Here is a 23,558-nt window from a genome sequence, read left to right as displayed (position 1 = left end):
GAGCCACAGCGCCTGGCCTCAACAACGTATTTCTAATAGATCACCAAGCCCTGCAGATTTAGCATCCTAAATATTTGTTGACCTCGTCCCACAGTGATGTTGCTGTTAGGGCAATCTGACCATTTTCCTCCTCCATTTGAAAGCTTTCAGTGTCCCTCAGTAAAGCTGGAGCATGGATTCTGGATCCAGGTGACTTGGATTCAGATCTTAGTTCAGCCACTGCCTGTGTGACCCAGGACAAGTCACTTACCCTTTCTATGCATCCAGTTCCGTATCTGTAGCATGGACATGAACATGTCTTCTTCATAGAGTGGTTATGAAGCTTAAATGAGCCGCTTCTGGTTTTGGAAATGGCTCAGGTGATAGCCTACCCCATAGCAATTTATGCCCCCTTACATGCTTGCCGGGCAGCAGGCTAGCTACTTTGCATGCAGTTTCTTAATCCTCTCAACTCTGAAGTAGGTGGCTTTGGTCCCACTGTACAGATGAAAACACTGAGGCTCAGGAGAGGTAAGTCCTTTACTCAGGGTCACCCAGAGCAAGGGCCTCCAGGGCAGTTACACCCAGGTCTGGCTCATGATTTTTTTTATCCTGATACACAGTCTCACCCGGGTGCACTGGCTCACACCTGTAATCCCAGCACTTTCGGAGGCTGATGCAGGCCAATCAATTGAGGTCAGAAGTTTGAGACCAGCCTGGCCAACATGGTGAAACCCCATCTCTACGAAAAATACAAAAAAATTTAGCTGGGTGTGGCAGCACACACCTGTAGTCCCAGCTACTCAGGAGGCTGAGGCAGGATAATTGCTTGAACTCAGGAGGCAGAGGCTGCAGTGAGCCGAGATTGCGCCACTGCACTCTAGCCTGCGCAACAGAGCGAGACTGTCTCCAAAAAATAAAAAAAAAGAGATAGTCTCGCTCTGTTGCCCAGGCTGGAGCACAGTGGCACACACATGGTTCACTACACCATCAACCTCCTGGGCTCAAGTGATCCTTCTGCCTCAGCCTCCTGAAGAGCTGGGACCACAGGCATGTGCCACCACACCCAGCTAAATTTTATTTTTTTTTGTAGAGATGAGGTCTTGCCATATTACCCAGGCTGGTCTTGAACTCCTGGACTTAAGCAGTCCTCCCACTGTGGCCTCCCAAAGTGCTGGGATTACAGGTGTGAGCCACCACAACTGCCCTTGGCTCATACATTTTGATACATTTTTTTTTTCCATTTTCATTCAGTTCAAAATATTTTTTAAATTTCCTTTTCTTATTTCTTGACTCATGGGTTATTTATAAATGTTTCACTTAGTTTTCAAACAGTTGGAGATTTTTCAGATTTTTTTTGTTATTGATTTTTTGGTTTTTTTTTTTGAGACAGTCCCGCTCTGTCGCCCAGGCTGGAGTGCAGTGGCGTGCTCTTGGCTCACTACAACCTCCGCCTCCCGGGTTCAAGCAATTCTCGTGCCTCAGTCTCCCAAATAGCTGGGATTACAGGCATGCGTCACCACACCTGGCTAATTTTTTTGTATTTATAGTAGAGATGGGCTTTCACCATGTTCACCAGTCTGGTCTCAAACTCCTGGCCTCAAGTGATCTGCCTGCCTGGGCCTCGCAAAATCCTGGGATTACAGGAGTGAGCCACCATGCTATTATTGATTTCTAATATTTAATTGTGGTCAGAGAACATACTTTGCATGATTTGAATCCTTTTAAACTTATTGAGCCTTGTTTAATGGCCCAGAATATGGTCTATTTTGTTTAAATGTTCTTTTTGAAAAATAATTATGCCAAGAGAAAGATGCCAGTCAGTCATTTATATAAAATTTTAGAAAATGCAAACTATAGTGGCAGAAAGCAGATCACTGGTTGCCTGTAGGAGGTGGGGCAGACGGGCAGGAGGGAAGGATCACAGGGACCAGAGGAAACTTTTGGATGATGAATCTTCATTATTTTGATTGTAGTGATGGTTTCCTAGGTATATACATATGTTGAAATACATCCAATTGTACTTTAAACATGTGCACTTTATTGTTGTTTTTATTTTTTTGAGACAGGGTCTGTCACTCAGGCTGGAGTGCAGTGGCAAAATCTCGGCTCACTGCAACCTCTGCCTCTTCAGTTCAAGTAACTCTCATGCTTCAGCCACCTGAGTAGCTGGGACGCGTATGCCACCATGCCCAGCTAATTTTTGCTTTTTAGTAGAGACATGGTTTCACCAAGTTGCCCAAGCTGGTCTTGAACTCCTGGCCTCATGTGATCTGCCTGCCTCAGCCTCCCAAAGTGCTGGGATTACAGGTGTGAGCCGCCGCGCCCAGCCAAGAGCTGTTTTTAAATAATCAATGTTTAGCAAACCTTGTAGAAAGTTGAAGAAATGTTGAGGATCAAGCTATAGTTATATAGGAAAATTAAGTGGTTCATACTTAGGAAAGAAAAATTGTAAATCAGTGTAGTGTGGGGAAAGTAAATTTAAAAATATATATATACTTTAAAAAAAAAAGGCTGGGTACAGTGGCTCACGCCTGTAATCCCAGCACTTTGGGAGGCCAAGGCAGGCAGATCACAACGTCAAGAGATCGAGACCATCCTGGCCAACATGGTGAAATGCCGTCTCTACTAAAAATACAAAAATTAGCTGGGCATGGTGGCATGTGCCTGTAATCCCAGCTACTCGGGAGGCTGAGGCAGGAGAATCGCTTAAACCTGAGAGCACATCACTGCACTCCAGCCTGATGACAGAGCAAGACTCCATCTCAAAAAAAAAATATATATATATATCAGTCATTTCTTGGAGACACAGTTTCCAAGAAAGATGGCATCAGTTAAAGCACAGGTCTGGAGCCGGATTGTAAATTCTGGTCCTGCCACTCACTGGCTGTGTGACTCTGAGCAAGCTTCTCAGCTTCTCTGTGCTTCGGTCTAAATCTCTCTGCAATAGGGGTGTGACCATAGAAGGGATGTGAAAGGGCCGGGCGCGGTGGCTCACGCCTGTAATTCCAGCATTTTGGGAGGCCGAGGCAAGCGGGTCACCTGAGGTCAGGAGTTAGAGACCAGCCTGGCCAACGTGGTGAAACCCCATCTCTACTAAAAATACAAAGAATTAGCCAGGCATGGTGGCGTGCGCCTGTAATCCCAGCTACTCAGGAAGCTGAGGCAGGAGAATCACTTGAACCTGAGGGGGAGGAGGTTGCAGTGAGCCGAGATTGTGCCACGGCACTCCAGCCTGAGAGACAGAGCAAGACTCTCTCAAAAAAGAAAAAAGAAGGAACGTGGGAGGATCCTGGGAGCAGGTGCTGGCCATTTATGTTTCAGAGTTGACCCTAAAGTGGATTTCCACAGAGCAAACCAGTTTTTCCATTGAGTAACTATAAAATTGGGATACTTCAGTACGAAAACTTCACCAAGCAAGTTTCAACCCATCCTTCAAAGGCCAGCTTGGGGTTGGTCACTTCTTGAATTCACCACATGCTGCCACCCAGAAGCCGGCAAACTCTCCTTCCCCTCCCCTCCCACTGTTGGCAGCACTGAGTGCGGCTGAAAAAAAATGTCTGGCCACGTTGATAAGCCAGAAATGGAGTCTTACCGTTCATTATTTGTCTGTTCACCATTCAGTTCATATCTGTTTACCAAAAGCCCGTGTCCAGGCCTTGGGTCAAAGTGGGAGCAAAATTGGGTCCTCACCATTGTGGTTGAGGCAGGCATAAAGCCCCCACCACCTAAAAATGTGGACTTAGAAACTCTTGAAGAGTGCTGGGATGGTGAGGGGCACCCCATGCACTGAGGAGGGCAGGTGCTGCCTGCGGGGAGGGAGTGTGGGGAAGGGCATGCAGGAGAGGGAGGGAACAGAGTTTGCAGGAGCCCTGAGGGTCTGCGGTGAAATATAGAAGGAATACTAGGAGTTAGCCAGGGAACAGTGAGAAGGCAAGAATTAAAAAGAAAATGGAGGCCGGGCGTGGTGGCTCACGCCTGTAATCCCAGCACTTTGGGAGGCCGAGGCGGGCAGATCACGAGGTCAGGAGATCGAAACCATCCTGGCTAACACGGTGAAACCTTGTCTCTACTGAAAATACAAAAAATTAGCCGGGCGCGGGAGCAGGCGCCTGTAGTCCCAGCTACTTGGGAGGCTGAGGCAGGAGAATGGCGTGAACCCAGGAGGCGGAGCTTGCAGTGAGCTGAGATCGAGCCACTGCACTCTAGCCTGGCAGACAGAGCCAGACTCCATCTCAAAAAAAAAAAAAAAAAAAAAAAAAGAAAATGGAGGCTGGAAAATTCCTTCAGTGCAGTGGGTGGGGGGACACAGAGCCCCTTTTGGGGCAGGGGTTGGCCACTGGAGCTGAAGTCAGAGGTAGGCAGGGGCCAAGGGACTGGAAACGTGGCCTGGAGATCATAGGAGGTGCTGTGGCATCTTCCCAGGAGCTGCAGTCTGACCCGCATCCACTCTGACCATGGGGTGTAGGAAGCACGCTTCCAGTGAGACCTGAGGAGGGCCTGTCCCCGAAGAGTTGGTGGGCGGAGCAGGGGCAAACTTGGGAGAGGTCAGGGGAATGAGTTAACAGGGTGAAGCACAGGAGCCCCAGAGGCTCCTGGATGGGTGAGGCTGTGCTCACCAGGGGAACATAGGGCTCAGGCAGATGATGGCAGGTGACCCTTGCCAGTGGTTCAGTATCACCTTTGTTGGACCAGTGTCTGCTGCGCATCCACATGGATGGGCCTCCAGTGAACAGGATGCTGGGAACATGAGCAGGAATGTGGTAGAAGGGATGTATTGGCAAGGAAGGGATGTATTGGGAAGGAAGGGAATGGGACAGGCATGGATGGGCACAAAGACGGTTCCCAGGATGGCAGTCTCAGTAGGGCCGGAAAGCCTGGGATCTCAGAGGAAGAGAGGCCTAGGGGACAGGAGGCTGTTGCCTGTAAGGGGGTCCAGTCCTGGGGGTGCTTGGGTGTGGGAGCACCTGTGGGAGAGGGGTGGCGGGACTCTTTCTTCCCTATCACCCCTCACCTGCAGGCCTCCCTAGCCTCCCTCCTGCGGAAGCCTCAGTCTGCATCCCCTGGCATCTGCTCTGAGTCAGGCAGGGGACAGGTGTGCGTGAACCCCTCTGAGTAAAGCACAAAGAACTGACAGAGCAGAGGCAGCTCCCTCGGGAGCTTATGTTCTAGTCGGGGAGGGACAGGCCAGAAACATACAAACAAGTGGGATACCTTCTGGCATGCTCCTGTCTCCTAGCAGAACCAGGGGTCCTGGACACGAATTTGAACTCCCTCCCCAAAGTACTGCCATTTTCCCTTGAACTCACCTTCAAATCTTCTGAGTCATCTTTGACTCATCTCTTGCCTTCAGCCCCCACATTCTGACAGCTGACAAGTCTGGCGGATTTTTCCTTTAAAATGTTCTTTCTCTCTGTGCTTAGGGTCCTGCCCTGATCCAGGCCCTCAGGGCCCCACACCATTTCCACTTCCAGCTGGCTCTTGCTGGGTTTATCTGTTCTACATTCCCGTTTTCATCTGCCCACTTCCCAGTGCAGAAAACCCCCGGGCTCCCAGGATGCTGAGCCTGTAGTCCCTCTCTTGGTATTCAAACCCCAGGGCCTGGCTGACACCACCTCTGCCTGCTCACTGCTGGCACATCAACACACACCTTCCTTGGGAGGCCCCATCCTGTGCCCATCTCCATGCCTGACCTTGATGCTCTCAGATCTGGAATGCTGGGCACCCACATGTCACCAAGGCACCTCCAGCCCTGCCCACAACCCAGCTGAGTTCCCCAAGGCAGCCTAATGGGGCACCATGGTCAGCCCTGACCAGGGGACCTGGTGATTTAAGAATATGGCAGATAAATAGATATGGAGAGAGGCAAACAGAACATGAAAGGAGGGTGGGGGTGGGGGGTGCACCAAGAATATGTGGCTGCATTGTTTTCTGGTTTTGTTCCAGCCTCACCTCCACCTCCTCTGAGTTCACAGCAGCTCCATTCTCTCGCCACTCCCTCCAGCCTCCAGGGGCAGCAGATCCTGCTAAGTGCACTCAGGGCTCCTCAGATTCAACATTACAGCATTCCCTTTCATTCACTCAGATTACTGCAGCAGCCCAAGGGTCTACGGTCTGCCCCTGATCATCTCTCCATGCTGGGTTGTTCTCCAAATGCACCTGGAACCTCTTGCGATGCCCTTCTCCAGGCAAACACGTGTCTGCCGAGCTTGGCTTGGAAATCACCTGCTCTGGCCAAATTCACTCTGGGTGCCTCCTTCACAGCTCTTAGTCCCTGGTGTGAATTGAAATTAGACTCTGTCTTTCTCAAGACACGGCACATGGCACGCAGCCATCTATGTGTGCTGAATGGATAACTGAATTGCTTTCCAGCGGGACCAAATGGGAACCCTTCATCCAAAGGCTGTGATTAACCTTTGGCGCCACCTACTGGCCAGCTAATTGGTTGTATATGGGGCCTCCAGTTGGAAACGGCTTTGAAGTTTAGGAATTTCATTTTTTCGTTATTCCCTGTGTATGGGAGAATCAGCAAAGTGAGAATTATGTGACCTCCAGTCTAGATCACCATCATTAATATTTCACCCTGAAAAGTTCATGGCAAAGCTTCTAGACTTTCATGGAGTGGGAATGAAACTGTCTGTGTAAGAGAAGAAAGCAATTTTTTTTTTTCGAGACAGAGTCTTGCTCTGTCGCCCAGGCTGGAGTGCAGTGGCGCGATCTCGGCTCACTGCAACCTCCACCTCCTGGGTTCAAGTGATTCTCTGCCTCAGCCTCCCGAATAGCTGAGATTATAGGCGCCCACCACCACGCCTTGCTAATTTTGTATTTTTAGTAGAGACGGGGTTTCTCCATATTGGCTAGGCTGGTCTTGATCTCCTGACTTCAGATACTCCGCCCACCTCGGCCTCCCAAAGTGCTGGGATTACAGGTATGAGCCACCGCGCCCAGCAAAAGCAATTTTTTTTTTAAAGAAGAAAGAATGGAGGGTTAAAAAAAAAAGCAAAATTTGAAGCAAGCTGAGTCTTAAGGTAGAGAGAGCCAGGGATTGTGGACAGCCCTCCCTGCTCCTCCCCAAAACCTCTCAGGATCTCCCTTGTGACTCTAGGGTGGTGGGCACAAACTCGGGGTGGGTGCAGGCTGGCTCTCCCCTCCACTGCTGCTCCTGTTCTGGTCTTGGCCAATGCAAGAGCAGAGGCCTTTGAGTCTCCCCAAGGGCAACCTCTGGTTCAGCCAGTGGAAGAACAGGCCTAGCTGGTCCGTCCAGTGCCCAGAGGACTTGTTTATCCTCAGATACCCCTTGAAACTAGAGGAGAAATAAGCAGATGTGATGTTCCTGCCTGGTAGGGGAGCTGATAGTTCCTTTGTCTACACTGAGCCAGGGGTCACCTGGCTGTCAGGAATTGCCTGTGTGGCCAATTGACCGGGTAGTGGGTACCCTGATCAGGCCACCTTGTCACGAATGGGTTGTGAGTTTCACTGCAGACTTCCTTATAGACTCTTGGGCTGGGCCTACAGGTCCTCTATAACCTGGTCCTGTCAGCTTCTGCCCTCATCTCCAAACCCTGCAATAAAAGGCCCTCCCACCCCGGCACCTGGCTAGTTGACACCTCTGCTCTCACGCTGTTCCTCTTCCCTGGAAAATGGCCACTCCTTTAGGAGCCAGATCAACATTATCCCTTCCGGATGCCTTCCTTCCTGCCACCTCCAGGGAGAGGGAGTGTTGGCTTCTTTATTCCTCCTTTACTAACCTGGGGGCAAGTCTCTTCTCTTTAAGCCTCGGGTTTGTTTTTCTTTTTTTTTGTTTTTTAAGACAGAGTCTCACTCCCTCTCCCAGGCTGGAGGGCAGTGGCCTGATCTTGGCTCACTACAACCTCCGCCTCCCAGGTTCAAGCTATTCTCCTGCCTCAGCCTCCCGAGTAGCTGGGACTACAGGCGTCTGCCAGCATGCCCGGCTAATTTTTATATTCTTAGTAGAGATGGGGTTTCACCATATTGGCCAGGCTGGTCTCCAACTCCTGACCTTGTGATCTGCCCACCTCGGCCTCCCAAAGTGCTGGGATTACAGGCATAAGCCACTGCGCCTGGCCTTTTTTTGTGTGTGTGTGACAAAGTCTATCTCTGTTGCCAGGCTGGAGTGCAGTGGCATGATCTCAGCTCACCACAACCTCTGACTCACTGGTTCAAGTGATTCTCCTGCCTCAGCCTCCTGAGTAGCTGGGATTACAGGCATGCGCCACTACACTGCGCTAATTTTTATATTTTTAGTAGAGACAGGGTTTCACCATGTTAGCCAGATGGTCTCAATCTCCTGACTTCATGATCTCCCTGCCTTGGTCCCCCAGAGTGCTCTGTCGCCCAGGCTGGAGTGCAATGGCACGATCTTGGCTCACTGTAACCTCCACCTCCTGGGTTCAACTGATACAGTCCTTGAGCCGCTGCGCCTGGCCAAGCTTCAGTTTTGTTGTCTGTAAAATGAGGAGTAGGGATGGGACAGTTGGACCAGGTTCCCTTTCTATCTTAATGTAGTGCTAAATTCTTTCACTAGAGGACAGAAAAGCTAGGGTAGAAGTGGATTATTAAGTAGAACTGAGCAAGAATGAGCTGAAACCTCCACACATTGCAGACGCCCTGTACCTTCTCCACAGTTAGAGCAGCTAAGCATTATGCAAATGTTTTATAAACTGATGCGTCCCAGTCCCAATTAATATGTTGTGGCAAATCATAATGATAAGTTCACACTTCAGGTGGCTAATGGATATATAATAGCCGACTAAAAAAATTTCTAAGCTACTTCATAATGTATTATTCCAAGCAGCACTCCACAGCATACAGCATGCTGCTTATAAATTGAAAACCTTTTCAACAGTTTTGTATTTCACTTAAAAATGCAGGAAAGGGTGGGCACGGTGGCTCAAGCCTGTAATCCCAGCACTTTGGGAGGCCGAGGCATGCAGATCACCTGAGGTCAAGAGTTCGAGAACAGCCTGACCAACATGGAGAAACCCCATCTCTACTAAAAATACAAAATTAGCCAGGTGTGGTGGTGCATGCCTGTAATCCCAGCTACTCGGGAGGCTGAGGCAGGAGAATCACTTGAATCTGGGAGGCAGAGGTTGCGGTGAGCCGAGATCGCACCATTGCACTCCAGCCTGGGCAACAAGAGCGGAACTCCGTCTCAAAAAAAAAAAAAAAGAAAAGAAAAAAAGTGCAGGAGAGAGAACTCCCTAACATTGCATTTCAGTCAACATTCAATCTTGTTTCCCACATTAAAACAGCTAGCTAATTAAATGTGACACGTGTGTTTAGGGCTGGTGAAGAACACTCTGCTTTACGAAGGCCAGTGGCTGATGTTCTTACTGAGTGAGAAGGTGGACACTTCTTGCTTGCTTCTGTTTCCCAAGTGTCAGCCCGTTAGTGCTACTGCCCAGCGGCGGGTTTCCTGATGTCCCTCCGTTCTCACAGGGACCCTGGGTTTCCTGTCATTAGTGGTATCTCTTCTAAATTCTGTTTTAAAATTCCAAAAATAAAATTATAATGTAGGCTGGGCATGGTGATTCACGTCTGTAATCCCAGCACTTTGGGAGGCCAAGTTGGGTGGATAGCTTGAGTCCGGGAGTTCAAGACCAGCCTGGGTGATATAGGGAAATCTCATCTTTACAAAAAATACAAAAATTAGCCAGGCAGTGGTGGCATGCGCCTGTGGTCCCAGCTAATTGGGAGGCTGAGCGGGGAGGATAGCTTGACCCAGGGAGGCAGAGGTTGCAGTGAGCTGAGATTGTGCCACAGCACTCCACCCTGGGTAACAGAGCAAGACTCTGTCTCGAAAAAAAAAAAGAACTATAAATATTCAAAAAAATTATTATGTAAAAATTTTCTCTTTAAAACTGAACAGCTGGTAAATCTCTCAGTGCTTTTTGAGGAAGGATAGCAGTGTTAGGAGGGTCAGGCTCACAGTGAATTCTCTCAGGGCTTGGTTCTATCAGCTATTACTGGGCCACTGCAATCCAGCCTGGGTGACAGAGTGAGACCCTGTTTCAAAAAAACAAAATTTCCAGTCTGGTTTTTTTTTTTTTTGAGATGGAGTTTCACTCTTGTTGCCCAGGCTGGAGTGCAATGGGACGATCTCAGCTGCCCACAACCTCTGCCTCCCGGGTTCAAGTGATTCTCCTGCCTCAGCATCCCGAGTAGTTGGGATTACAGGCATGCACCACCGTGCCCGGCTAATTTTGTATTTTTAGTAGAGACAGGGTTTCTCCATGTTGGTCAGGCTGGTCTCAAACTCCCAACCTCAGGTGATCTGCCCGCCTGGGCCTCCCAAACTGCTGGGATTACAGGCGTGAGCCACCATGCCCAGCTCTGATTTTAATTTGCATTTCTTTGACTAGTAATCCTATATTTTCATTATTTACTGGCCATGAGTTTAAATTCCTGCTCTGCTATCACTCTATGTGACTTTGGAGAGACTACTTGACTTCTGTGTGCCTCAATTTCCTCATCTGTGAAGTTCCTCTCTAAAGAAACTGACCAGCTTCAAAGACGTATAAACTCTGACATGGCGGGACGGGCTCTAATGAAATTCCTGTATCCTTACCCACAAATCACAAAGCTTCTAGTCAGTATTTTAGTACCTCCCATTCCTGTTCAATAAATTACCACGTGCTGGACAGGGCCGGCTGGGGGCTGTGGCTCCAGAGATGCTTGAGGGAAGGTCAGTCACCACCTGTCCATCTGCTCCCAGCATTCAAAATTTGGTTCACTTCTCTCTCCTGCTGCTTTCTCCTCTCTCATTCTTTTGTCCTGTGGCTGCATGAGATACACACATATATAATGTTCACTGCCGTATTAGCAGGGCTCCAGAAGGAACAGAGATGAACGCAAATGTTCCACCCACTGTGTCTAACCAGAGGCCAGAGCGACGTTCTAAGGCACTGAATGTGACTGTTCCTCCAATGCTCAGCCCCTTCCGTGGTTCACTGTGACCTTCGGGTCAAGTCCAAATTCCTCAGCATAGCCTGCCCAGGCCCCTCCAACACTCCCCCGTCATCTCTTGCCAGCACCACCCTCCTAGGGTTCACTCACTCCAAACCCCACTGCCTGCTTCTTCACGCCCCTCCTGCCCACATTCCTCCCCACTTTTGCTTATGCTGTCCTCCGTGAGTGGGTGCTCAAGGCGCAGCTCACAAGCCACCTCTTCTGGGAGCCCAAGGGATTAGATTGTCTTTCTCTTTTCTCCCACAGCACTTTGTCATATATGCACTATAGCCCTGTATTATGATTTTCACATGCACTCCAGGCAGGGAACTGGGACTCTCTTGGACATTGCTTGGGCCTGTAGTGGACCCTCAGTAGATGTCAATGCAGTGGATGGGCAGGCAGGGAACAAACAATAAAGAGAGTGACATTGTTTTAGCCTTCTGTGACTCCCACCACCAGTTGGTTGGATGGCTAGTTAACATTAGCTAGAAATGTTTAGGATAGTAATTTCAAACCTTAGTCCACTTACCAGTAGCCTAAGCAATATGAATGGCTGCAGATCCTCGGAGAGGTGTTGCCCTGCACCTTGGCTCTGTCTGAAGGCCAGTGACACGGTAACAGGGAATGCAGAGACGTGGAAGGGCTGTTTCCAGAGACAGAGTGGAGTGGTGGATCCAGACACCAACTGATGCCAGGGAAACACTTGGGCCTTTTCTTGGTACCAGTTAACAGGTGCCCTGCTGGGAACATAAACACAATCTTCTGGACTTCCAAACTAAACATAACAGGGATAGGGCGGCAGAGGATGAACTTGGACGGGCCCCAAGCAGGCACGCCCTGACTTCCTTAGACTTCCTCTGTGACTGTCAAATGGATTAAAATATGTGATATGTTCTCTTCCTGCAGGAAGGTCAACTTGGGAAATGGACCAGGGTCCCAGTAAGGAGCTGGGCTTCTCTGTGGATGCTGTATGGCCTAATTCCCCCACTCCAGCAGTGCTTCTCTGGGTGGCCAGGTGCTCTTGGACTGGGCTAGAGGGCCTGCAGCAAAAACTAGAACTTAGTTGTTATTATTCCAGGCTCCATTCAGACTTACCCTAATGACTCAACCAACTGCAGGAGAGCTGCACTGAAGGGTCTGAAATTCTGGTTGGGCTTCAAAGTTAGTGGCTAAGGGGAAAATTGAATCCAGGGGAAGTGTCTCCCTTGAAAGCCCCTTAGGAAAGTAAGCTAAATGCATCAATGACACGAGTTCCCTGTAAGTCACAGATTTCCACACTCTGTATGAAGAAGAGGCTCTGCCACACACATGACTTGTGAGTTTCTCATCAAATGGGAATAATAATGTCTACTTCCTATGATTATTCTAGAGACTAAATTTAGATAAAATATGGGGAAATATAGTACATAATAAGCACTCAAGGCCGGGAGTGGTGGCTCATGCCTGTAATCCCAACACCTTGGAGGCCAAGGGGAGTGCATTGCTTAAGCCCAGGAGTTTGAGCGTAGCCTGGGCAACATAGTAAGACCCTCCAAAAAAGAAACAAAAAGAAGTGGAGGGCCAGGTGCAGTGACTCACACTTGTAATCCCAGCACTTTGGGAGGCCAAGGTGGGCAGAGGACCTGAGGTCAGGAGTTTGAGACCAGCCTGGCCAACATGGTAAAACTCCATCCCTACTGAAAATACAAAAAAATTAGCCAGGCATGGTGGCACATGCCTGTAATCCCACCTACTCAGGAGGCTGAGGCACAAGAATCACTTGAACCCAGGAGACAGAGGTTGCAGTGGGCCAAGATGGTGCCAATATACTCCAGCCTGGGCAGCAGAGTGAGACTCAGTCTCAAAAAAAAAAAAAAAACAGAAGTGGGAGTTAAGTTTTTTTTTTTTTTTTTCCCAGACAGGGTCTCAGTTCTAGTGCAGTGGCATGATCATGACTCACTGCAGCCTCAAACTGCTGGGCTTAAGCGAGCCTCCTACCTCTGCTTCTTGAATAGCTGGGAGTACAGCCGCACACTACCATGTCCGGCTAATTTTAAGAAAAATGTTTTGTAGAGGCCAGGTGCATTGGTTCATGCCATAATCCCAGTATTTTGGAAGGCTGAAGCAGATGGATTGCTTGAGTCCAGGAGTTCGAGATAAGCCTGGGCAACATGGCAAAACCCTATCTCAGCTGGGTGTGGTGGCTCACACCTGTAATCCCAGTACGTTGGGAGGCCGAGGTGGGTGGATCACCTGAGGTCAGGAGTTCAAGACCAGTCTGGCCAACATGGTGAAACCCTGTCTCTACTAAAATACAAAAAATTAGGTCGGGCGCGGTGGCTCATGCCTGTAATACCAGCACTTTGGGAGGCCGAGGCGGGCGGATCACAAGGTCAGGAGATCGAGACCACAGTGAAACCCCGTCTCTACTAAAAATACAAAAAATTAGCCAGGCGCGGTGGCGGGCGCCTGTAGTCCCAGCTACTCCGGAGGCTGAGGCAGGAGAATGGCATGAACCTGGGAGGCAGAGCTTGCAGTGAGCCAAGATCATGCCACTGCACTCCAACCTGGGTGACAGAGTGAGACTCCGTCTCAAAAAAAAAAAAAAAAAATTAGCCGGGTGTGGTGGCGGATGCCTGTAATCCCAGATACTTGAGAGGCAGAGGCAGAAGAATTGCTTGAACCTAGGAGGCAAAGGTTGCAGTGAGCCAAGATCGCACCATTGCACTCCAGCCTGGGCAACAAGAGCAAAACTCCATCTCAAAACAAAAACAAAAACAAAAACCCATCTCTACAAAAAAATAAAAAATTAGCCACGTATGGCGGTGTGCACCTGTAGTCTCAGTTAGTTGGGAGGCTGAGGGAGGAGAATTGCTTGAACTCGGGAGGTGGAGATTGCAGTGAGCTGAGTTCGGATTACGGGAGGCAGAGGTTGCAGTGAGTTGAGACTGCACCACTGCACCCCGTCCTGGGTGACAGATTGAAATTCTGTCTCAAAAAAAAGAAATTGTTAATGTGGGTTTGATACTTGGATGAATCTCATCAGCAGCCTTGTTCCAAACAACCTCTTAGGAGCCAATGATACTGATCCTGAATGGAGTTGTTTTTTAAAAAAATTATAGATATATAACAGTTCACATATTTTTTGGGTACATGTGATATATTTTTTTTGAGACAGAGTCTCATTCATTCTGTTGTCCAGGCTGGAGTGCAATGGCACGATCTTGGCTCACTGCAACCTCTTCCTCCTGGATGCAAGCGATTCTCCTGCCTCAGCCTCCCGAGTAGCTGGGATTACAGGCATGTGCCACCACGCCTGGCTAATTTTTTTTGTATTTTTAGTAGAGACGGGGTTTCCCCATGTTGGCCAGGCTGGTCTCAAACTCCTGACCTCAAGTGATCTGCCTACCTCAGCCTCCCAAAGTGCTGGGACTACAGGTGTGAGCCACTACGTCCGGCCTACACGTGATATTTTGATGCATGTATGTAATGTGCAATGATCAAATCAGGGTAATTGGGATATCCATCTCCTCAAACATTTTTCTTTGTGCTGAGAACACTACAGTTCCTGTCTTGTAACTATTTTGAGACATATAAATTATTAACTGATTTCTCTACTGTACTCTTGAATACTAGAACTTATTCCTTCTAACTGTATTTTTATACCCATTAACCAACTTCGACTCATCTTTCCCTCTCCTTTCCCTTTCCAGCCTCTGATAACCATCATTCTACTCTCTACCTCTTTTTTAACTCCCTCATATGAGCGAGAACATGTGGTATTTGTCTTCCTGTACCTGGCTTATTTCACTCAACATAATGACCTCCCATCCATCCATGTTGCTGCAAATGACAAGATTTCATTCTTGGCTTGGTGCAGTGGCTCACACCTGTAATCCCAACACTTTGGGAGGCCAAGGTGGGCAGATCACGAGGTCAGGAAATTGAGACCATACTGGCTAACATGGTGAAACCTCATTTCTACTAAAAAAAAAAAAAAAAATTAGCCGGGGGTGGTGGCACGCCCCTGTAGTCCCAGCTACTCGGGAGGCTGAGGCAGGAGAATCGCTGGAACCCGGGAGGTGGAGGTTGCAGTGAGTGAGATCGTGCCACTTCACTCCAGCCTGGGTGACAGAATGAGAGTCTGTCTCAAAAAAAACAAAAAACAAAAAACAAAAAACCAAACTTCATTCAACAAACACTGATCTAGTTTACAATGTCCAGGGGCTTTGCTAGGGCTGGGGATTCAAAGAACACCCAGTTCCTCATCTTGGGAGCTCACTGTTGGAAAGACAGATGCAAGAACAGGTACTTGTATACCCTGATGTAAAATAGCCTCAGGGAGTTATGGGGGCACAATGAGGACGAGAAAAGGCTTCCCAAAGGCAAATGGCGCCTGAAATGAGTAGTAAGGAACAACCTGGGTCAGGGTGGAAGAAGGCATGCCAGATGGAGGGGACCGTGTGTGCAAAGGCACAAAGATGAGAATCAGCATAGTAGGTGCTAGCGGTGGCTAGAGCACAGCTAGTAGGCATGGAGCTATGCAGGGAGAGGGCTTGCAAGGGAGACAGTGCCTGCATCTGCAAGGTGTGGGCTTGCCTGCCAGTGGGGAGTGTGTTCTCTGTCCACAGGGAAGGTCATTCATTCTGAGACTTGTGTTTTAGGTAGATCTTCATGGCTGTGTTTGGATTTGAGGGTCACAAGTCTGGACACATGGAGACAATTAGAAAGCTGTTGAGGCCGGGCATGGTGGCTAATGCCTGTAATCCCAGCACTTTGGGAGGGTGAGATAGGTAGATCACCTGAGGTCAAGAGTTCCAGACCAGCCTGGCCAACACGGTGAAATCCTGTCTCTACTAAAAATACAAAAATCAGCCGGGTGTGGTGGCATGCACATGCGCCTGTAATCCCAGCTGCTCGGGAGGCTGAGGCAGGAGAATTGCTTGAACCCAGGAGGCTGAGGTTGCAGTGAGCCAAGATGGTGCCACTGCACTCTAGCCTGGGCAACAGAGCGAGACTCCATCTCAAAAAAAAAAAAAAAAAAGCTGTTGAAATGGTTCAGGCAAAGGGCAAAGGAGGGGAGAGTTCCGTGAAAGTAGGTGCCTGCAGTGTGGTTCATTTACGTTTACATTGCGTATTGATAGAGCCTGGCTTTTCCAGTTCTTTGTTCAGAAACAGCTCTCTCAATCAATGGTTCTTGACCACTAAAAGCATCTGTCCACAAAACTATTCATTTACTCCTGGAAGTTTTTCACTATTTTCATAACAATGGATATCAAAATCCATTTTTTGATCAAAGTATTTTGTTAGCTTTTGACTTTCAGTGAGCAGGGAAGAGCCATCATTTAATCAAGAACCTTTTGTTCTGTCAGCTAATATCAAGTAGGGAGCTTCTTTAAAAAGAAATCCTGATTATACAATCATGAATAATCATGATGAAGATGAAAAGAGGGAAGTAGTAATAGAAACCGGTGTGCCTGCCTGAGCTCCCTGTTGAGCTAATTTTTTTTTTTTTTTTTTTTTTTTTGAGACAGAGTCTTGCTCTGTCGCCCAGGCTGGAGTGCAGTGGCACAACTCAGCTCACTGCAACCTCCGCCTCCCAGGTTCAAGTGATTCTCCTCCCTCAGCCTCCCGAGTAGCTGAGATTACAGGCACCTGCCACCACGCCCAGCTGAGTTTTGTATTTTTAGTAAAGATGGGGTTTCCCCATGTTTACTAGCCAGGCTGGTCTTGAACTCCTGACCTCAGGTGATCTACCCACTTCAGCCTCCCAAAGTGCAAGGATTACAGGTGTGAGCCGCTGCGCCCACCCTGTTAAGCTAATGTTTTGAGAGGATGGGCAAAATATAGATGAAGGGAAGTATAATCAGAGATGGATCCTGAAGAATGACACAAGCCTGAAAAATACTGTCAGGAGGACTGTGCTGTAATTTGCCAGAAATTCTAAGGAAAATAAAAAAGGTCTTTAAAGTTATTCTTAGGGCAAGAAGAACAAAGAAAGCATAGATCTACTGCTTAGGGGATGATATAGAGTGATACTGAGAGAAGGCACAAATACTCAAACTTTATAGAGAGAAGAACTGTTGTCAATGACAATAATTTCAGCTAAGCCTATGGCCAGTTCCTCCTGATATCCTGAGCCCTTTAAGGAGGCGAGGGCGGGGAGTCTGGAAGCAGTGGTGCCCCAACCCTGGCCTGCCGCACATCCTAGAGATTTGTCTCACCACTTCCCTCTGTTAGAATCCCTGTTTCCTACATCTCATGCTTGCTTTTTTCTTGGTTTAGCCCGTTTTTTTTTTTTTTTTTTTTTGAGACGTAGTGTTGCTCTATTGCCAGGTTGGAGTGCAGTGGCGTGATCTCGGCTCACTGCAACCTCTGCCTCCCGGGTTCAAGCAATTATCTTGCCTCAGCCTCCCAAGTAGCTGGGACTACAGGTGCACGCCACCATGCCCAGCTAATTTTTGAATTTTTAGTAGAGACGGGGTGTCACCATGTTGGCCAGGATGGTCTTGATCTCTTGACCTCATGATCCGCCTGCCTTGGCCTCCCAAAGTGCTGGGATTATAGGCATGAGCCACCGCTCCTGGCCTAGCCCCCGGTTTTGCAGAAGCACATTTTCCACAAGCGCAGAGGATATGTAGGGGATATGAGTACTAGCAAGGATGCTGGTGGGTGTGACAGCTGGGGTGGCTGTTCTGGAGAGCCACCTAGCAGTTTCAGTCAAATGAAGACTGTGAACCCTCTGTCCCACCAGTCCTGTTCCTGAGCACAGACCCAGGGAAGTTCTGACAAGGATCCATACGAGGGCACATATGAAGATGCTCACTGTAATACTGCCTGTGTCTTTGTGTGTATAAAGGCTTCTGATTTCTGTAATTGTATACCCTATCATGAATGTCTCCATTCTCCTGCCTCAGCCTCCCAAGTACCTGGGACTACAGGTGTCCGCCACCACGCCCGGCTAATTTTTTTCTATTTTTTAGTAGAGACGGGGTTTCACTGTGTTAGCCAGGATGGTCTTGATCTCCTGACCTCATGATCCACCTGCCTTGGCCTCCCAAAGTGCTGGGATTACAGGCATGAGCCACCGCGCCCAGCCAAATTTTTTGTATTTTCAGTAGAAACGGGGTTTTGCCATGTTGGCCAGGCTGGTCTCAATCTCCTTACCTCAGGTGATCCAGCTGCCTCTGCCTCCCAAAGTGCTGGGATTACAGGCATGAGCCACTGCACCTGGCGAAGGCATTCTGTTTTATAAGGGAAGCAGAGCATAAAAGTTTGGAAAATTTGTAGCCTGGAAATGCATTAGAAAAGAAAATCCCATTTTCTGAGGAGAAATTCAAGCTGGCTGCAGAAATTTGCTTAAGTAATGAGGAGCTGAATGTTAATTCCCCAAGACAATGGGAAAAATGTCTCCAGGGCATATCAGAAGTCTTCACGGCAGCGCCTCCCATCACAGGCTTGGAGGCCTAGAAGGAAAAAATGGTTTCATGGGCTGGGCCCAGGGCCCCCTTGCTCTGTGCAGCCTAGGGACTTGGTGCCCTGAGTCCCAGCCACTCCAGCCATGGCTAAAAGGGGCCAAGGAACAGCTCATTGCTTCAGAGGGTGCAAGCCCCAAGCCTTGGCAGTTTCCACATGGTATTGAGCCTGCAGGTCAAGAATTGAGGTTTGGGAACCTCTGCCTAGATTTCCCTTTTCATGTTCCCTAGATACAATGGGGGTACAGGCATTGGGTAAATACACCCCTTCCAAATGGGAGAAACTGGCCCAAAACAAAGCATATCCTTTCACAGCTTCTTGAGAAGGGGCACAAAGGGGGTAAATTGAGACCCTGCGTGTCCCACAATATCTTTATTCTAAACTCATACTTGAGTGATATATTGGTTTAGTTATAAGCAGGAATAAATACTTCCTCAGAATTTTGAAGCCATTTTTCAATTGTTCTCTTACATTCAATAAATTTTTACTGAGAATCTAGTACATGCCTGGCACTGCCTCTAGGCACTTGGGATCCATCAATGAACCACAGAGGCAAAGATACATCAAGATAGCATAAAAGAGCTTTTTTTCCTACTTGTGTTCTGGTTTTCAGTGGTGGTGTTTCCAAGTCAAGCTATTCTGATTACTGATCCCTTTTATATGACATTTCTTCTCTCTAGAAGCTTGTAGGATCTTCTCTATTCCAAGTGTTCTAAAATTTCAAAGTGATGTACCTTGGTATAGATCTATTTTTATCCATTTTGCTGGACACTTGGTGGGCTCATCCCCTCTGTAAACTCATGTTCTTCAGTTCTGGAAATTTTACTTGAAGATTTTGTGGATAATTTCCTCCTACAGTGTTTGGAGTTTGGACCTCTTAGATTCTCTAGGTGGTCTTCTATTATATGCTCTGTCTCTCTCTCTTTTTGAGAGAGTCTCACTCTGTTGCCAGACTGGGGTACAGTGGCATGATCTTGGCTCTCTGCAGCAAGCAATTCTCCTGCCTCAGCCTCCTGAGCAGCTGGGATTACAGGTGCCCGCCACCACACCCAGCTAATTTTTGTTGTATTTTTAGTAGAGATGGGGTTTCACCATGTTGACCAGAATGGTCTCGATCTCTTGACTTTGTGATCTGCCTGCCTCAGCCTCCCAAAGTGCTGGATTACAGGCGTGAGCCACCGTGCCTGGCTCTCCTTTTTTTTTTTTTTTTTTTTAAAGAGACAGGGTCTTGCTCTGTTGCCTAGCCTGGAGTGCAGTGGCATGATCATAGCTCACTGTAATCTTGAACTCCTGGGCTCAAGAGATCCTCCCACCTCAGCTTCCTGAGTAGCTGGGACTGGAGGCACACACCACCACATGCAGCTAAGTTTTAAATTTTTTTGTAGAGATGGAGGTCTCACTATGTTACCCAAGCTGGTCTTGAACTCCTGGCCTCAAGGCATCCTCCTGGCTTTACCTCTCAAAGTGCTGGGATTACAGGCGTGAGCCACTGTGCCCAGCTGATTTCAACTTTCTCTTCCAACCCTTCTAGCATTTTAATTTCTGCTGTTAAGTTTTTAATATTCAAGAGGTTTTTTATTTTCCTAAGTTTTTTACAAGAATGCAGACCATTCTTATTTCATAGATGCAGTATCTATTTAAACTACTAATATTAGCACTTGTTGTAAATTCTCATCTCCTTGTACAGCCTGTTTTCTTCAATATTATTTTTGCTGTTCATTTGTGTCATTTATTTTGTTTGTATTTATTTATTTTTTTGAGATGGAGTCTCACTCTGTTGCCCAGGCTAGAGTGCAGTAGTGCGATCTTGGTTCACTGCGACCTCTGCCTCCTGGGTTCAAGCAATTCTCCTGCCTCAATCTCCCGACTAGCTGGGACTACAGGTGCCTGCCACCACACCTTGCTAATTCTTGTATTTTTAGTAGAGATGGGGTTTCACCATGTTGGCCAGGCTGGTCTCGAACTCCTGACCTCAGGCGATCTGCCCGCCTTGGCCTCCCAAAGTACTGGGATTACAGATGTGAGCCACTGCGCCTGGCTTTATTTATTTATTTATTTTTGGTCTCACTACGTCACCCAGGCTGGAGTGAAGTGCAGAGTGCAATGTTGTGATCTTGGCTCATTGTAACCTCCACCTCCCAGGTTCAAGCAATTCTCCTGCCTCAGCCTCCCGAGTAGCTGGGATTACAGGTGTGCCCCACCATGCCTGGCTAATTTTTGCATTTTTAGTGGAGACAGGGTTTCTCCATGTTGGCCAGACTGGAACTCCTGACCTCAAGTGATCTGCCTGCTTCAGCCTCCCAGAGTGCTGGGATTACAGGCGTGAGCCACCGCACCAGGCCTATTCATTTATTTTTTAATTTTTATTTATTTATTTATTTATTTTGAGACAGAGTCTTGCTCTGTCACCCAGGCTGGAGTACAGTGGCACGATCTCGACTCACTGCAAGCTCTGCCTCCTGGGTTCACACCATTCTCCTGCCTCAGCCTCTGGAGTAGCTGGGACTACAGGCGCCTGCCACCATGCCCGGCTAATTTTTTCTATTTTTAGTTGAGACAAGTTTTCACTATGTTAGCCAGGATGGTCTCGATCTCCTGACCTCCTGATCTGCCCACCTTGGCCTCCCAAAGTGCAGGGATTACAGGCATGAGCCACCGCACCCGGCCCCCATTTATTTTATTTATTTATTTTTTTGCTACAGAGTCTCACTCTGTCAATGCAGAGGCATGATCTCATGTCTCCCAGGCTCAAGAATCTCCTGCCTCAGTCATCCGAGTAGCTGGGACTACAGGTGTGCACTAGCACACCCGGCTAATTTATATATATATATATATTTTTTTTTTTTTCTTTTTTTCTTTTTTTTTTTTGAGATGGAGTCTCGCTCTGTCACCCAGGCTGGAGTGCAGTGGTGCAGTCTCGGCTCACTGCAAGCTCCACCTCCCAGGTTCACGCCATTCTCCTGCCTCAGCCTCCCGAGTAGCTGGGACTACAGGCGCCCACCACCACGCCCGGCTAATTTTTTGTATTTTTTAGTAGAGACGGGGTTTCACTGTGTTAGCCAGGATGGTCTTGATCTCCTGACCTCGTGATCTGCCCGCCTCGGCCTCCCAAAGTGCTGGGATTACAGGCGTGAGCCACCGTGCCCGGCCAATTTTTATATTTTTAGTAGAGATGGGGTTTCACCATGTTGGGCAGGCTGGTCTTGAACTCCTGACCTCAAGTGATCCGCCCATCTCGGCCTCCCAAAGTGCTGAGATTGCTGGGATTACAGGTGTGAGCCACTGTACCTGGCCATGTCATTTATTTTGATCTCTAAGTCACATTTAGAGGCTTTTCTCAGATGTAGATAATCCTTGGATGTTTGCTTATGATAAAGAGTAGAGGACTAAAAAGCCATTTGGAAGATCTGAGCACATGGTTTATAGGATTTTTAGACTTTGAGATTCACTGCAGGGTATTCTACATGGGCAATTTGTTGGGAAACCTCTTAAACCTATATCCTGGGGATTGTCAGATTCTCCAGAAAAGAGTCTTCTAAAATTTCTGCATGGAGAGTAAAGATTTGGGTGCCAGTGTTTTGAAAGCCTAGTGGAGAGAAGGGGGGAGGGACAGCATTAGGAGATATACCTAATGCTAAATGACGAGTTAATGGGTGCAGGAAATCAACATGGCACATGGATACATATGTAACAAACCTGCACATTGTGCACATGTACCCTAAAATCTAAAGTATAATAAAAACAAAAAAAAAAAGAAAGCCTAGTGGAGAGAAAAGGCAGGGGATTATTCCAGCATTCAGTAATCACACACTCACTTAATCCCCATTTTCAAGAGACTATTCATGCCTTAATTTGGCCTAGTTCCCTGTATAGAAATTCTTTGTTTTACGGCCGGGTGCGGTGGCTGACTGCAATCCCAGCACTTTGGGAGGCTGAGGCGGGCGGATCGCCTGAGGTCAGGAGTTTGGGACCAGCCTGGCCAACATGTTGGAACCTCATCTCTACTAGAACTAAAAAAACTGGCCAGGCATGGTGGCTCACGCCTGTAATCCCAGCACTTTGGGAGGCTGAGGCGGGTGGATCACGAGGTCAGGGATTTAGACCATCCTGGCTAACACGGTGAAACCCTGTCTCTACTAAAAATACAACAACAACAAATTAGCTGAGTGTAGTGGCGGGCGCCTGTAGTCCCACCTGCTATTCGGGAGGCTGAGGCAGGAAAATGGCATGAACCCGGGAGGCGGAGCTTGCAGTGAGCCGAGATGGTGCCACTGCACTCCAGCCTGGGCCACAGAGCAAGAAAAAAAAAAAAAAATTAGCTGGGTGTGATGGTGCATGCCTGTAGCCCCAGCTACTCGGGAGGCTGAGGCAAGAGGATCCCTTGAACCCGGGAGGTGGAGTGAGCCAAGATCATACCACTGTATTCCAGCCTGGGTGACAGAGCAAGATTCCATCTCATAAAACAAACAAACAAACAAAACAACTCTATGTTTTACCTTTTCCAAAAAATAAACCTTAGACTTCTGCTAGGATGGGAGAAGGAATCTAGGAATCTAGATTTGCAAGGATTTATGTAAGATAAACTCCAAGAAGTGAGATTGCTGGATTGAAGAGTATGTACATTTTAGATTTTGATTAGTTATTGCCAAATTGTTCTCTATTGAGCTTGTAACAGTTTTACACCAACAGCAGTAATATGCATATTTGTTTCCTAATACGTTGTAAACAGTTATCAAACTTTTTGACTGTGAAAATATTTAGCCAGGTACAGCGGTTCATGCCTGTAATCCCAGTACTGTGGCAGGCTGAAGTGGGAAGATCAGCTGAGCCCAGGAGGTCAAGGCTGCAGTGAGCCATGATTGTGACCCTACACTCCAGCCTGGGTGACAGAGCAAGACCCTGTCTTAAAAGAAAAAAAAAATTTATCTGATTCTAAAAAGATTTTTTTAGAGATGGGGTTCTCCCTATGTTGTCTAGGCTAGCCTAGAACTTCTGGGCTCAAGTGAAGCTCCTGCCTCAGCCTCCTGAGTAGATGGGATACAGGCACCTGCCACTGAGCCCAGCTTAACTGTTATTTTAATTTGTATTTTTCTTAAGTTTAAGACCAAGCATCTTTTTTTTTTTTTCCTGAGATGGAGTCGTGCTCAGTT

The 23,558-nt window shown here is 47.9% G+C and overlaps 1 protein-coding gene across 4 annotated transcripts in view; it reads right to left on the bottom strand.

Moving 5' to 3' along the window:
* Positions 1-406: 406 nt before the first annotated feature.
* The window catches only part of LOC115832442, a 46,654-nt gene continuing 23,502 nt past the window's right edge, over positions 407-23,558 (bottom strand). Inside the window, exons 2-4 of one of the 4 annotated variants that reach the window (XR_004027947.1) lie at positions 11,483-11,693; positions 10,633-10,782; positions 407-477 (exon numbers count right to left, since the gene is read on the bottom strand). Coding sequence is in view for 1 of the 4 variants with exons in the window: in XM_030803485.1 (XP_030659345.1) it covers positions 10,693-10,782; positions 11,483-11,693 (301 nt within the window). In the remaining 3 variants the exon portion in view is untranslated. Of the gene's footprint in view, positions 478-10,598; positions 10,783-11,482; positions 11,694-23,558 lie in introns of those variants that run through there. The other 3 variants (XR_004027949.1, XR_004027948.1, XM_030803485.1) reach the window with 3 other exon arrangements.

The sequence above is a fragment of the Nomascus leucogenys genome, chromosome 22a (assembly GCF_006542625.1).
Source record: "Nomascus leucogenys isolate Asia chromosome 22a, Asia_NLE_v1, whole genome shotgun sequence".
NCBI lineage: Eukaryota > Metazoa > Chordata > Mammalia > Primates > Hylobatidae > Nomascus > Nomascus leucogenys.
This window is presented reverse-complemented; position numbering and strand designations above follow the sequence as displayed.